Raw genomic sequence first — 16192 nt, forward strand, 5'->3', positions numbered from 1 at the left:
GAACTGTATATACACATCATACGTGCACTCAAACACACACACACACACACACACACACACACACACACACACACACACACACACACACACACACACACACAATCATACGTGCACTCAAACACACACACACACACACACACACACACACACACACACACACACACACACACACACACACACACACACACACACACACACACACACACACACACACACACACTCGTGCGGTTCACACAGGCACCAGTTTTGATCAGCAGGCAGTATCTGCTCTCATATGGATTAACTGGCGACGGCTTGAACATTGAACTGGCTTCATGCCAGAGCATGCTGTTTTATTCAGACTAATGAGCCCGGAGAACTCGCACTTCCCTTGATAAACTTGATGTATTTTTAACCAACAGAACTGTGGAAGCCCTGGTGGATGGCTGTTTATAAGCCACTCAGTACCGCAGCTTATGGCTGATTCATATGTTCCGCCATACTACCGTGTCGCTCACCAGGGGTGTAGTGCTACTTTTAGAAGTGGGGGAGTGCATCCATACTGCTTATTTCCCTCTAAACCAAGTGTCTTCGCCAAAAATAGCCTATCTACAAGCTGCTATTTTGGATAATGTTCCCCCCAGAATGTGAATGCTGGGGTTAAACAATTGACCAAAACCGAAATATTTTTTTTTAAAGTAGGGGAGTGTCGCTCCCCCTCCACTACACCCCTGACGCTCGCCGAAAAACAAATGATTTTCAAGTGAATAACACGATGTGTAAATGAGACTTCAGGTCAAAGGTGTGACATGACAGGCTGCATTGAGCAAACATTGATTTCTCCCTAAGCATGCAAATACACACCCAACCTACACACACATACATGTAGGGCCCTATCTTGCTCGCTGCCTTACCCCTAATGCCTTATTATTGGGATTTTTTACTATTTTGAAAAACATTTTGAAATAGTTCAAACAGCCGATCTACAAGCTCACAGCTCTCTCTCTCTCTCTCTCTCTCTCTCTCTCTCTCTCTCTCTCTCTCTCTCTCTCTCTCTCCCTCTCTGTGTCTTTCTCTTTATGTCTCTCTGTTGGGACTCTCTAGACAAGTCCAGTGATGTAATAGGTGGACAGACTTCTGTCTGAAAATGTACAATGTTATAAGCGAGAGACAGTGGACCAAAACTAATGGACTTGATGCAAACTGAGTGAACAGCAACATAGAGGCCATGGTGACCTCCTCTCCTCTCTTCCCCATCCCTCCCCTCCCCTCCCCCTCTCCTCTCTGCTCCTGTCCTCTTCTCTCTTCTCTCCTCTTCTCCTCTCCTCTCCTCCCTTCTCTCCTCTTCTCTTTTCCTCTGCTCTGCTCTCCTCTCCTCTCCCCTATATTCTCCTCTCCACTCCCCTATTCTCCTCTCCTCTCCTCTATTGCTATACTTTTAGTATTATAGGTACTGTTACTATGGCTTCCATAGTATATATAATATATACTATTTATAATATGTATTCTCCTATAGCATATACACGTGTTTTTCTACAGCTAAAAGGCTATGGTTACTGTTGGAGGCTTCTTATTATTATTTATTCTTACCTTATTTTCTTTTTATCATTACTATTGTCATTGTTGTTTGCACAGTACTTTGTGAACCTCACAAAATTTCATTTAGCTGCTTGTATCTGTAGAGTAGTGACAAATAAAACCTTCTTGACTCTTATTACCTCTCCGCTCCTCTATTCTCCCTATTCTCCTCTATTCCCCTCTCCTCTATTCTCCTCTGTTATTCTCCTCCATTCTCCTCTCCTCCCTGTAACTGAGGTCCCTCTCGGCTGATCAGTGCTGCACATCAAAACGTCCAGCATGGTGGACTTGAGCTGCTAATTGGGGTGATGCTGGGTTGCACTAGCCAGGATGTTCACGTAGAGAGAGGAGGGGGTGGGGTGGGGCAGGCAACGCATTTGATGTCCGTTTTCCCAGGCTCTTGTGCATCGCTACATGCACCTCGTGCTGCACACCGGTTCCATTGCAGCCGCTCCTGCTCCTGTGACTTCCGTTCTGTTCTTAATCTTCCTTAATTCTCGCTTGAAATAAAACCTTTTAAACAAAGGAAAATGTTGAGTCCTTGTACACAATGTAAGAGGAAGACGTGTTAGTGGGTTCAAATACCTGAATGTCAACACACATCAGCAGAGTATTTTTGGGCGGTGAAACCGCCCCTATAAGTGAGGTTTGGATATTTGTACAACAAATCCTGCGCTGTGATTGGCCAAAAATGTACCCCGCCTAACCCTGCACCGTGATTGGCCAATCACAGTCTATTCAGGACTAACCTTAACCATAACCATAACTTTAAAAAAAACAAATTTGTTTTTTTTTAAGTTATGGTTTCTTCCATCATAAAGAGTGTTTCAATAAATGTATTTATTTTTTGTACATGATTGGTTGACTCCATTCAGTATTGTGATTAGCTAGCAAGACACCGCCCACTTCACACAGGGTGTGATTTTTTTTTATAAATCAAAGGTTCAGGGTTTAATTATTAATTTTGTCTAAATAGGTCGTGCTGCCTGTTATTATCATCGGTGTGAAATGGAACACAGAAGGGAGAGATGCATGTGATACATGGGATGCAGCGCAATCAGCATGTGATGCACGTGATGCTGCGATGCATGGCATACAGCACATATGATGCATGAGATGCAGCACATTGGATGCATGGGATGCAGCACATACGAATCGATGCATGGGATGCAGCACAAACGATGTATGGGATGCAGCACATTGGATGCATGGGATGCAGCACATGTGATGCATGGGATGCATATGACTTAACCACATGATCCTCAGCATCCATATTATAGGAGAAACATTAGCCAAAAATAGCAGAGCTTGTGGATTGGCAATTTTTGGCAAAGAGAATTGGTGTAGGAGGGAAAAAAGCCGTCCAAGCACAGAGCCATCTCGGGTCTAATTGACTAAGTCTAGGGTTTAACTGGCTAAGCAGACACTGTGGAACAGAAGAGCTTCCATCCATGTTGATGAATGACATGCAGGCTGTTGTCGAAAAGCACCTTCTGTCTTCATGACGTTCTGAATGACATGCAGGCTGTTGAACAGCACCTTCTGTCTTCATGACGTTCTGAATGACATGCAGGCTGTTGAACAGCACCTTATGTGTCCATGATGCTCTCCATTTGTTGCAGGCCATCCCTCTTCATGTTCCTAAAGCCTCATTTGTACTCCTGCAGCACGACAAAATTATTTCTTGTCAGCAAGCAATTGTGTGATATGGTATACATCTTATATGAAATATTAAGAATGTTTTCTTTTTTAAATAACACAAGAAGCCTTTTAAATGCAAAGAAGATTTTATTAAAGAACCACACTTCTGTATAATTTTGATATCTCACCGTCACCATTAGCAGAGAGGACACCCGGCTACAACAAATTTGGTAGTAACTATATGCAATGTAGATCTCAGCGTACATTTTTAAACATCTTTCACCGTCATTCATGTTGAAACGATGTGGAAAAACACTTTACGAGACATAAACCACAGGAACCCTAGTGTCCCTATTATGAGTCAAGGAGCAAACCAAGTATATAGAGCCGGTCAACTAGGGGGGACACTTAGACACACACTGGGAGAGCCGAGCGTATAATTTAATGGTAACTATATTCTGCCTGCTTGCGATTGGCTGAATGCAAGAACGGGGCAAGAAGGACGGGGGCAGGGTCACATTCAAATACAGCCCGAAACCCCATTCCATCACCTGCCATCACGTGCCTCGCTAATCATTGGAGACCCTCAGCCCCAAACTCCGGAATCGAATCCCGCTGCCCACATTTTTCCGGAAACCGCTGCCAATTATTTTTGTCGATAAAACGCAACTTTTTCTGAGGTTAGGGTTAGGGTTAGGGTTAAGGTTAGGTTTAGGTAGTTTTTGTGAGGTTAAGGTTAGGTTTAGGTATATCTTTTTTGAGGTTAGGGTTAGGGTTAAGGTTAGGTTCAGGGTTATGGTTAGGGTTAGGGCATAATTTCGCCACTTTAGGCATAATTTCGCCACATTAGGCATAATTTCGCCACTTTAGGCAAGGCAGAAGTCTCACAAGGCACACCTGCCAATCAAACTGACTACTAGTCAATCACTGCGCCTCCTTTCCGGGACTCGGCAGAAGATAGTTGTATAACATAATAACGCACGAGCCGAGAGTCAAATTACTATTAACTCTAATAGAAGCCATTCACTGTGCATCAGGGTATCAAAACACCTGCAAAAATAGTGCTCTATTTTTAAATATGATTTTTGTTTTTACATTTTTATAAAACATAAAAACATAGACAAACTTTTTCAGGTTCATTCTTGTAGCTACAGTACAAGCTTGTAGATCAGCAAAAATAGCTGATCTACAAGCTTGTAAAGTTTCCCAAATTCAATGACATTTCTTTAAAAAAGATAAATGTAAAAAAAAAGAATATAATGGCATACCCAAAATGGGGATGCCTGGTTGAAAGTGGTTAAGGAACTTCCTGTTATTATATTTGTTAAGTTTTTGAGGCCTCCATGAAAGCCCCTTTCAGCCACTTTTCTGTGTCTATACAGCTATTCCCATGATGGATTTTACCGTACTTTCCATGAACTCAGCTCACCTGCTGAACAGACAGTTCACTCTGTACTTCCAGGCAACGCTGCACTTGAGGGTGTGGAGTTTCATCTCAAATGTTCTGTATATATCATCTTAATCCTTAACAGCACCATTAGTAGCGGAGCGTGGCGTTGTAACTTCCGTTTCCCTCGCCACTACAGCGGTTAATGTTAATGCACTCTGGGTCTCTGGGGCTTGTCTCTGCAGATGGCTACACCACTGATGATATCGAGTTCTACTGGCGGGGCGGAGAAGGAGCCGTGTCGGGGGTGGACAGGATACAACTGCCCCAGTTCTCCATCCTCGACTACAAGCTCATCTCCAAGAACGTGGTGTTCTCCACAGGTACAAGAACTGGGAAAACAACCCACACGAGGCGGCCTCAATGCATGCAAAAATGCATGATTTCCGCTGCCAATAAGATCTGTTCCATAACCATGCATACTGTATTCAGTTTAAAAATCAACCACTTAGGTAGCGTCGTAGCGAAAGAAATTTGAATTATTTAGAAAAAATATATATTGTTTGAAAGCTTTTGAAAATTCTCGCCTCTAATGACATGTACAATAAGGACGCCAGGTCGCAAGTGGTTAATATTGACAAAAAACAAAAAAAATAAATAAAAAGAAAATAAATCAGAACCAGCGCCAATGCGCTGGCAGTGGATATGCCGCGTTCTTTGTTGTCGGGGGAAGATATAGCTTCCCCGTGGGCGTCATTCAGTTCTGTTCTATTGAATTCTATTTCCATCTTCCATCTCAAGCATCCAGCACTCTCTCTGCCTCCCTCCCTCAGGTTCCTACCCTCGCCTCTCCCTCAGCTTCAAGCTGAAGAGGAACATCGGCTATTTCATCTTACAGACCTACATGCCGTCCATCCTGATCACCATTCTCTCCTGGGTGTCCTTCTGGATCAATTACGACGCCTCTGCCGCCAGAGTGGCCCTGGGTACGACTAACCCCCCCCCCCCCCCCCTCCCTCCTGGTTGTTGATGACTCATTACCCCTGGGTTATAATCGAGAATTAATTGATAACAAATCCATTCAAAGGGAGCTATTAGCCATATAGTATATTACGAGAGGGAGGGCGGACAGTTGTGGATTAGATTCATCACTGTGTTATGAATGCCTTTAAATCAGTGAATCTGAGCCATTTGCATATGGAAGCTGCAGGTGATTCATTCCTTATGATTTATTGATCTGTGTTTTGACAGGAGACATGGCTGTCTCTTTCCCTGCATTTTAACCTTCTGTTTAGTTTTTGTTATTTCTCATTAGCTGTAAGCGCGCGATCTTGATCGTGCATGCTGATAGTCTGCTGTTTAGAAATGACCATAATATAGGCAGAGGGACAAGCGCTACAGTGTGACCTTGAAGCACACGCCGCTTCTTTCTTTCTTCCTTTCTTGTAGTGTTTTATTTGTCTGTCTGTCTGTCTGTCTGTCTGTCTGTCTGTCTGTCTGTCTGTCTGTCTGTCTGTCTGTCAAGGGACAGAGATCCAAGCTTTTCAGACTCAAAGAATAGTCCAGACTATTGGTCAAGTGTACCTTATTATTCAGTGCCGAGATTGGAAGAGAAACATTCATACCGATGTCAAATGAGATGTACTATCTGTTGATATATCGTTGCTGTCGGGCAGAAACCTTGTATCTCCATACAGTATTTTCTTTTGGAAATGAATGCCCAACCTATACGTCAAACAAAAGTAGGAAAATAGCATTTTTTTGCTATTTTAGAAAATAAATAAGTGAAAGAGCATGTGACTAAATAATGACATTTTGAACACAGGTTCTTTTCTCCATTTTCTGAAAAGCAACGGTATTGGACATATAAGGTTTCCACCTGACAGCAACTATACTGGCACATATACTGTATATGTTGATATAAAAAGAGGATGATGTCAAAATGGAACGCCAAAAACATTTAAACATCCTTTGGACTAAAACAAATGATGATAGGTTCAACGTCATGAAAGCAGCTTTGAGCTCTCTGTGTGTGGCGTTCTTGTCACAAGGCATTTGGTTCCTGAAGAGACGGAGGCCCACGAGGGCCAAAACACTGAGCCCCAAACGGTGCCTGTAAAATGCACATCTGTTGTTTAACCACTTAGCATCTGTATTGTGTGGAACGCGTACGCAGAAAATAGCAGATCCACAAGCTCACAATGCGTCGCAAACGCCACGCAATGTGAGCTTGTAGATCGGCTATTTTCAGCGAAGATATTTAATGTAGAGTGTCACTGAGAGTCACTAGTATATAGAGGCCTGAGGGACTCTGGGCAACCAAATATAGGGTTTAAGTGGTTGTGGTTCTCAAAGTGAACGGGGGTTCCAGGGGGTCTGCAGCAAATTGAGGAACAATTTATCCACTTTAACCCTATTTTATTCTTGGGCTATTTAAAAAAAATTGCTTATCTACAATCTTGAAAACGTTAATTTGGAATTTGTTTGACACAAATCTTCTGTTATGGGGACCCCTGCCACAAAATCTTTTTTAGATGCTACATATCAATTGGGGGGGTCCTTGACATGAAAATGTTTGAGAACCAGTGCTTTAAAGATCTACTGAACGGCAGAGAGCAGAGAGACAGGCGGAACGTGTCTGCAAGCGAGTAGAGTAGAGTAGAGAGCGACAGGCTACATCGATGCTGCCTGCTGGCTGATTCTGAGTTATTTATAATCTGCGTGAATCTGACCAAATGCAGATTGTGCATACAGATGACTAACGTATCAAACACAATGCACGGATGTCAGAGGAAAGCAGGTGAATCGTGCTGTGACTAATAGCAGATGGTTAGTGGGGGGGGGGACACTGTGCTTTTTATATAGCCGCCGGGATTCGTTCCTTGTCTGTTTCGATATGCGATTGGACGGAGGCCCAAAACCCTCCGTTGAACACAGTCACACGCACGCATGCACTTGCACACACGCATGCACGCATGCACGCACGCACATACAGTACAGTTGCTCTTTTGTGGTCAGGGGGGATGTTTTTGTCCATATGGGGTCTCATTCTTTCAGGTCGGTCTGTATCGACGTGTCCTGTGTATGTGAGGACACACATCAAACACGTCCTCACAGCCTTTGATGTTAAAACACCTGATGTCGCACATGTGTTAATGTGCGGTCAACACATGTGTGTTAGTGTCAGACCGATTTGACTGCACATGTTTTAGCTTCATGAAGCTAATGTTATGCATATGAGCATGTGGACACGATGATAGTAAATCTGCCTATTTTGATTGATTGATTGTCATTTTTATTGACAAAAATGCATTATACATGAGCATATATTTGTACATGCCTGTCAAAAGGATAAAACACAAAAAAGCTCGGGAACTTATTTCCATTGTTGTCCTTTGAGTGCAAATGTGTGTATAAACTGTCATGTGTTGGGGTAGGGGGAAGGGGGTGTAACACAGAAAAATATTATCAATAATGAACACATACAATTTCCAACATACTAGAGTCTATACAAATAAAATAGCAAAACATTGCATGTACTATAGTATATCTTGCTACAACTCAAATATTTGATGGTTATAATTAGGTCTTTGTCGTGGAATTCTGGATCAATCAGCAATCGATGAGGCCCATAGGAGTCGAGACAATATTCTAGGTGGTGGTGGTTATGCTTTATGTACATGATATCATGGTCAGAAGTGCATTAACACTCATGTCAGTGGTACGGTAGTTCTGCCTCGAGCACAGGGCAGAGATAGTTATACTGTTAGCTGCTTGAAGGACAAACTGAACCATAACAAGATAGGCTGTACCAAAACAATAGCTATTAGGCCTAGTGGAGACATTTAGGGTCTTACAAGCTGTCAAATATCTTAATGTATTTCAGAAGTATTATAAGTGATGGTAAAATATAAAGGTTAGATATAAGCAGCCATATAATTTAGTCCTCATCTTGCAGGTATGCCAGTCCACATAACTGCTGCAGAGTATAAAAACGAATTCTTTCCCATACAGCTTTTGAATCTGCAAGGTACTTTAAAGTCTGTCGAGCTCCCACTGGTGGAATGTCTGTGTACATCGTTAACTTTAGAAAGCGCCCACGTCTAAACTGGTCTAAACTGTCGACCCCATATTGACCTCCATGCAGGCATCACAACGGTTCTGACCATGACCACCATCAACACCCATCTGAGAGAGACCCTCCCAAAGATCCCCTACGTCAAGGCCATCGACATGTACCTCATGGGCTGCTTCGTGTTCGTCTTCCTGGCGCTGCTGGAGTACGCCTTCGTCAACTACATCTTCTTCGGCCGCGGTCCCCAGCGGCAGAAGAAGGCGGCCGAGAAAGCGGCCACCGCCAACAACGAGAAACTGCGGCCTGACCCCAACAAGGTGCGTGTTGGTGCCAGGCCTGTATACGTACCAACCTGAGGCCGCACTGTTCAGGTGTTAATGTGCCGATGACCTTCTTCTCCTTTCAAGGTCAATGTGATGCTGTGATACAGTGGTGATTTTATGGGGGGGGGGGGCTTTGCCCCCATGATTGGCAGGCCCAGCTCTGATCTCAGCTCTTATTTAGTTTTTTGTCATTTTTAACTTTATATTGTACTAATCAACAAAATGATTAAATGTATGTAATTGTGGTATGTAGGATGTGCACAAAAATGACTGGGGGAACAACTTTAGTTCAACTTTATACAGAATTATTGGCGTACAAGTGGCATTAATGTAAATAGATGGTGCTTTTTTTTTTCAAAATCTTGTCCCCCTGCTGGCAGAGGCTTAAATATGTGGCTTAAATGCTGTGATGAATGCTTCAAGTCCTTCTACTCTCTGGTTTAGCCATGAGTGTCATAACAACAGCTGAATGAAAATAGAAAAGTATCTCTATTAACACTGTTTCTCAACATCAGGTCCAGGGACCACCAGTGGTCCAAATGGACACGCTTGTGGGTCTGTAACTCTGAGAGTGTACTAATGGAACCAAATAGACCCATAAGGTTCGATTTGTACACTCTCAGAGTTATATTAACTTTACAGTGTAGATTGGGGTCGCAGAGATATATATTTTTTTTAATCAAATGCGTGTCCATGACCTAATGTACGTACTGTACATCAAACTGGGGCTCCTGGAAATTCAAAAAGATTGAGAATCTCTGGACAAAGCCAATCATCAACAAATGACTGGCGTAAATACCTTCGAAGGGCAAGGCGTCTTGGGTAGTTCAGTGACTTTGGTCCAAAGCCTTCCCTTTAACTTTTATTCAGCTGGTAGCGTTAGCTGTAATAACAACAACAAAAATAAAATACCCTTTCCTTCTGAGTGTGGAAAGCTACCATTTACCCCCCCCCCCATGTAACAGTGCTGATTTTGTATGCTTGCAGTGGCTGGTGGGAAATGTAGTTCAGAGAGATGATGCTCTGTATGCCAGAATGAAACAGAGGGAAATTGACGCGTATGACTCGATGTGGGATCCCATCTTTGTGGACGATGGCGCATTAGGACTAGGCGAGCAAAGAAATAAGGTACTGGCGGTTTTGAAAGTCAAAACTTAACAAATGTCATCAGTCTGATTCAAGCCGATCAGAGGAAAATGCTGTAGTTATTTTGTGCATTTCTTTGATTTTTTTTGTAGATTTTAAGGCAGCTTTGATCATCACTCCCACCATTGTGTTTTTTTCCCCGCTCTTGGTTTGCTCTTCATGCATTTCCCTGACAAACAAACAATCATGGCTGACAAGCACTTTGGCTTCAGCACAGTGGCAAATGTGCAGTGGTGGACAGTAACTAAGTACATTTACTCGACTACTGTACATAAGTAATTTGTAATTATCTGTACGTTACTTGAGTTTTTTTTTTTTTTAGCAATGCATTGACAAAAAGTACTTTGTAATTTGTGCTCAAGTACAAATTTGATTAAGCAATTTTCACTTATTCAGTAGTTGAGTAATATTTGACCAGGTGTATGCAGGATCTATTCTTTGACTCAAGCACTGGGGTTGAGTACTTTGTCCACCACTGAGAATGTGGTTGTAGAGAAGAGAAACAGGATTAACTTTAAGCTACCCTTAACATAATATTGGTTTGAGACAGATTGAATCTCAAAGGCAATTGAAGAGTCTCTAAAGAATAAGTGAAGCAATAGAAAGAACATTAGAGGGGAAAGGGGCTCAGCCCAGCACAGAGCGAGAGAGAAAGATCATTTGCAGTTGGATGACTAGTGCCAACTGAGAAGGTCCTTTCTTCAGAGTGAAGTTACAGCAAAACAACAGATATCACGTATCGCTGCTGTCGGGCGGAAACCTTGTATGTCCAAAACCATCACTTTTCAGGCAATGGAAAAAAGAACCTGTGTTCCAATTTAGTTATCATTTAGTCACAAGCTCTCTAAATTGACGTTAGATATTTATAAAAACCCACAGACAGACTTGACCACTTTCCATCTGGCGTCCCTATTTTGGGACGTCATTATAGGCACAAATTTCAAATATTTAAAAAAATTAATGGAACATGGAGATACAAGGTTTCTGCCCGACAGTGACGATATGTATTCTGTGTCCTCCAGATAGTATTTTAGAGTTGTTTTCTTCACAAGTCAGGCTATGGATGAAGAACTGCTGATCTGAATTCACTCCCTTCAACGCCCATCCTGACCTGACCCAAGCCTCCAACCTCTCCTCAACCTTATCCTCTCACATTTTAATTTTTTTCTTTGGTTTATCTTTGTTTACTTGGTTTGTCTTGTGAATAGACTGAATTTTAACCCCACCTCGGTTGAAATTCTGAGATGACAAAGAGGATTTCTCCATTGAGAATTAGTTTGTGGAGTGCTCTGCACTCTAAAGAAATGTATTTTCATACTTTTGTGGTTGTGGTCATTTAGGGCTGCAACGGTTAATCGAACTAATCGATTCATTCGATCATAAAAAAATATCGATAATCGATCATTCAATAAAATAACCGATTAATAATCAATCCCTATTTTGGCCACGTCGTTATAGCTGAAAATCTTTAAAAATAAGCAGAAAATAGCAGATCTACGAGGTCACAACGGGCGCATTGCGACCCGTTGTAAGCTTGTAGATCAGCTATTTTCACTATTTTTGCTCTACAGTGTTTTGCGACAAAGTGTAAAAGAGGCCTTACTGTAAGTAGTTAATCGATTCATTGACATATTAAAAAATGTACACTTTTTAAAAACGTGCTTCTTGGTTATTCGATTAATCGAAATGTAATCAACAGTTGCAGCCCTATTAGTTATTAGATATTGACTGATCTAAGTATTGTGATTCTATAATATTTTTTTACCTAATATACTGTGCTCTAAGTAGCACAGTTTTGTCTCATCTGTTATGATTTCTTTTGGCACATCACTATTATTTTAATTATTCTTTGATAAGTATCATAAGTGTGTTAGAAATATGCACGCTAGTATATTTTGTGTATCACTATGTTTTAAACCAGTGGTTCTCAAAGTGGTGTCCAGGGACCACCAGGGGTCCTTCAGCTGGTTCCAAGTGATCCCCAGTAAAATGAGGAACAGTAAAACACTTAAGCCCTATTGTATATTTTAATAGATATCTACAAGCTCACAACACCATGTTGTGAGCTTGTATATAGATTTTGAAGGTTTTAGAAAATCCTAACATATATGTTTTCTTAAGGGGGTCCCTAGCACAAAACTTTTCAAATTGGGATCCACAGCCTAATACGTATCAATTTCCTCAGGTCCAATACATGAAAACCTTTGAGAACCATTGTTTTATAACGTAAGATCGTCTCCCCCGCCGTCACTTCCTCTCACACCTCTTTCTCCGTTCCTCGCAATACAGATGACCCCCGATGACAACATCCTGTTCAGCACCCTGGAGATGAAGAACGAGATGGGAGGGGGCCCCGGGGACCCCCGGGGTGCTCCCGGGGACCCCCGCAGCAACACCATGCTGGCCTACGACAGCTCCACGCTGCAGTACCGCCGGGCCGCCATGGCCCGGCAGAACTATGGCCAGTGCGCCCTGGAGCGCCACGCCCAGAAGAAGTCGCGCCTACGGAGGCGGGCCTCGCAGCTCAAGGTGAACATCCCGGACCTGTCCGACGTGAACTCTATCGACAAGTGGTCCCGGATGATCTTCCCCACCGTCTTCTCCTTCTTCAACGTGGTTTACTGGCTCTACTACGTGCATTAAGGCAAGATGACACGGCCGGTGGCCATCTCACAGCGAGCGAAGAATGGAGGACGACGATTTGGGGGGAGATGAGAGGGAGAGGGAGAGAGAGAGAGAGAGAGGGGGGGGGAGGAATGAGAGATGCAGTGCACCAAATTTGTTTGCAGATTAATTTAGAGAAAACGTAAGGACTTTTGGAGGGACTGCGGCACCAACACCTCACGTCAGCAGTGACTCTTTTCGGATCGGGGGAAACACCTTAATGACTGACTCACGCTAACGTAACGAACGAAGGAGTGAGATTTTAAGACAGACATGGTGCCTGGTTCCAGAATTTCAATATATCACTAATATTTGTCATTCGTAGCTTAATCTCTGTGGATCAAATATTTATGCTTGTGTTTGCATATACTTTAAAAGATTTGTTTTGTTTAGTATATCTATTTACTTCGTAGCCGAGCTTACTGCATCCAGGGAAGCTTTATAGATGATTTAAAAGGAGTCATCCTTGATAGACTATTTTCCTATAATTACTGTATATCAAAAAAGAAAACATCCTTTAAAAAAAAAGCATGCTTACGTTTGATTTCATTTGCATCTCAGTCATAATAATGAGCTCAAAGCTTTTTACTTTTATTAGCTGAGGTTTCATCTGCCTAGCAAACACATGCTGGTAGCCATTCTGCAGATCTCTCGTAGTCATCATGGCTTATAACAGGGGTCCCCAAACTTTTCCATGCCATGGACCCCCAAATAGCCATAGCCAATGGCTGTGGTCCCCCTATTGCGAAATGGCTTAAAAAGTGGAAATAGATGATCTACAATCTCACAGCACAGTTTTTGTTTGTTTGAAATGTTTTGAACAATCTTAACATTAATGACTTGACCAAAATAGGGAGGCCAGTTTGAAAGTGGTTCAACTGGCACAGTAATTTTATGGATTGAATTTGAATTAAAATTACAAATTTGATATACGTATATAATTGTTGAGATTTTTAATTGTATTTAAACATTTTCAGTTGATGTTCCAATTGGCCCCCTTAGCGCCCCCTTGGCGCCCCCTGGGGGCCATGGCCCCCACCTTGAAAACCTGTGGCTTGCAGGCTTATTACCTTGGGGCCACCTGGGTGAGGAGATGGGGACTTCCACAGGAGGACAAAAGGTGGTCAGCAGGGGGCACTCTTTTCTAGGGACCTCCCTATGAGTCCTCAGTGGTGCTAATGTTGGACAGAGAGAGAGCTTCCATTTTTGGGGAGTCTTTAACCACATGAACCATAACCTCATTACCAGGCTTTTCTCATCTTACAAGGGGGAAAAGCCTAAGGTAACAACCTAAGGTTAGAACGTGTCTGTGGAGTGGGAAGTTCGTTGTATGTACTTCCCCGGAAGCTAACTTTTTCAACCAAACACGACACGATTTTCATGCCCTGGGTCTGCACAGCATCATCATAACCTTGGGTGGTCGTTCTCGCCCAGTGTACATTAACACTAGCATCCCTATTTGGGGCTAACATTCGCCGTAAACAGCCAATTATGCTTCCGCTTAAAGTTTAAGTTCTGCTCCCGTTGCACTGACAGAATCCTGTCCTCATCACAACGCCCAGGTTTTCATTGTCTTTTTTGTTTTTAAAAGATGAGAACCTTTAATCATTGACTCTTGTGTGCTTTTTGCCATTGTGTGAGCAGCTTTAAAGGAATAGAATGGCTTTAATGTGACTTAATGCGTGGTGGAGGAACCCATTGATGACAGATGAGTTGAGTTGAAGCCCTTTCATTGCAAAGAACGTTGCTGCATAAATATGATAATCCACAATCACCATTAACAGTAGAACTGAATGATAGATGTACCACGCGTTTCATTGTGATTAGGTTTCTGTTTCAGAAAACTGTAGATACGGTTAAATCATGTTTGAAAAAAAAAACAAAAAAAACAAGTACAATTTTTATAAATCAATATTCATGATACAGTATGTGTAAATATTATGGATTTATTCTACTTAAACGGGTCTCTATTGTTGTTTTTGCAGTTAACTAACAGGTAAAATGTTCCATTACATTTCAAAAGAAAAAAACAAACAAAAAAAAAGTTCTCTGAGGAAAAAAACATGATTTACAATTTTTCTGACCCTATACTGTTTGGAGTTCGAGTTCTCCCTTTTATTTTATTTTTAATGGACTCTAAAAAGCATCCACTGGCCAACTCAAAAGCACTTCCGGACAACCGTCAGTCACTTTTGGGTCAACGTTTCTGTTTTTCTTCTCTAGAAATGACTTTACACGGACCCGGCTACTGAGGCGTCAGAGCGGGGCATATTTTGTACAAAGTTCCTGTAAATTCCAGTTGTAATATTTCATATTGACTTGTAAATATCTTGTGTAATGATTGTCAGCAATTATGAAGATGTATCTAAAATTAATTAAAGCTTAACTCAGCTTATCACTTCATTTACAGAATACGTGGACGGACGTTTTTGTGTTATGTGCTTCTGTTGGCGGTCATTGATAAAGAAAAACACCACCGTGTGTGTGTGTGTGTGTGTGTGTGTGTGTGTGTGTGTGTGTGTCGGAGGAGGAGGGGATGCATGTCCATTCATGAGTATTGAAGCTTTGCCCTCAGGGGTGACACAGCAAGGGAATGAGAGAGTGACCACACTAAACATGAGAGTGAGTGAGTGAGCGAGCAGGCGATCAAGTGAATGTGTGAAGAAACGGGTGAGGTGAAGACTGCAGTCACTGCATAATGGATGGGGAGACAGAGGAACAAGAACATGGTGGTCTGGTGGTGGTGGTCCGGAGCTGCGATGGGGTGGGCTGGGATGGAAGCCAGTGTCAGTCCCTGCCTCAGGGGACATTAAGGCAGAAAGCCTTGTACATGCAGGCATTCTCTGGACTCACTGGCCAGAGGGGACTCCTGAATGAAAGATGGGTAGAGGAAAAAGTGAGCGAGCGAGAGAGAGGGGTGGGGGGGTGGGGGGGTGTTTCGGGTAGAGAGAGAGAAAGGACCTTCAATTCTTTCATTAAGCGACAGACAAACTGCAATGAATCTGCCCCATCACCCTCCCTTGCTGATATGATCAGTGTTGCGTGAATGTACTGTATGCACGTCAATATTTAATGTAAAAAAATGCTGAATTGTTAATGCTTAGCAAGAGTGGTTGTTATTACTGCGTCTGATATGCGGTTAATGCTTGGTAGTTCCCCACCGAAGTTGTAGGACAAATTGAAGGCGAGGCAGTCAATTCTGTTTGTTCCTCTAAAGAAGCAAATGTAACCTCAATTTAAGTGTAACGTAGTAAACGCACCACATAATGTAATATTATGTAACAGAATAGAATAGAGCTGATGTAGACTCTTAAAACCTCCTCACTGATCTTCACTCTAATCCAACTATAGAAAAGAAACAGGAGTGTATTTGGATGTCTTAGGTTGCACCCCCCCCTG

At 42.4% G+C, this 16192-nt stretch overlaps 1 protein-coding gene across 2 annotated transcripts in view; it reads left to right on the forward strand.

Annotated features, from left to right (window-relative positions):
* The window catches only part of gabrb2a (gamma-aminobutyric acid type A receptor subunit beta2a), a gene marked incomplete at its 5' end in the record, with an annotated part of 58435 nt that extends 45620 nt beyond the window's left edge, over nucleotides 1-12815 (forward strand). Inside the window, 5 exons of one of the 2 annotated variants that reach the window (XM_080415737.1) lie at nucleotides 4831-4968; nucleotides 5419-5571; nucleotides 8733-8977; nucleotides 9971-10111; nucleotides 12419-12815. In XM_080415737.1, the coding sequence (XP_080271863.1) occupies nucleotides 4831-4968; nucleotides 5419-5571; nucleotides 8733-8977; nucleotides 9971-10111; nucleotides 12419-12772 (1031 nt within the window). In that variant the 3' untranslated portion in view covers nucleotides 12773-12815. The remainder of the gene's footprint in view (nucleotides 1-4830; nucleotides 4969-5418; nucleotides 5572-8732; nucleotides 8978-9970; nucleotides 10112-12418) is intronic. The other variant, XM_080415738.1, reaches the window with a different exon arrangement.
* Between the last annotated feature and the right edge of the window lie 3377 nt (nucleotides 12816-16192).

This window comes from Gymnoscopelus braueri, assembly GCF_963280865.1.
Source record: "Gymnoscopelus braueri genome assembly, chromosome: 20".
Lineage (NCBI taxonomy): Eukaryota > Metazoa > Chordata > Actinopteri > Myctophiformes > Myctophidae > Gymnoscopelus > Gymnoscopelus braueri.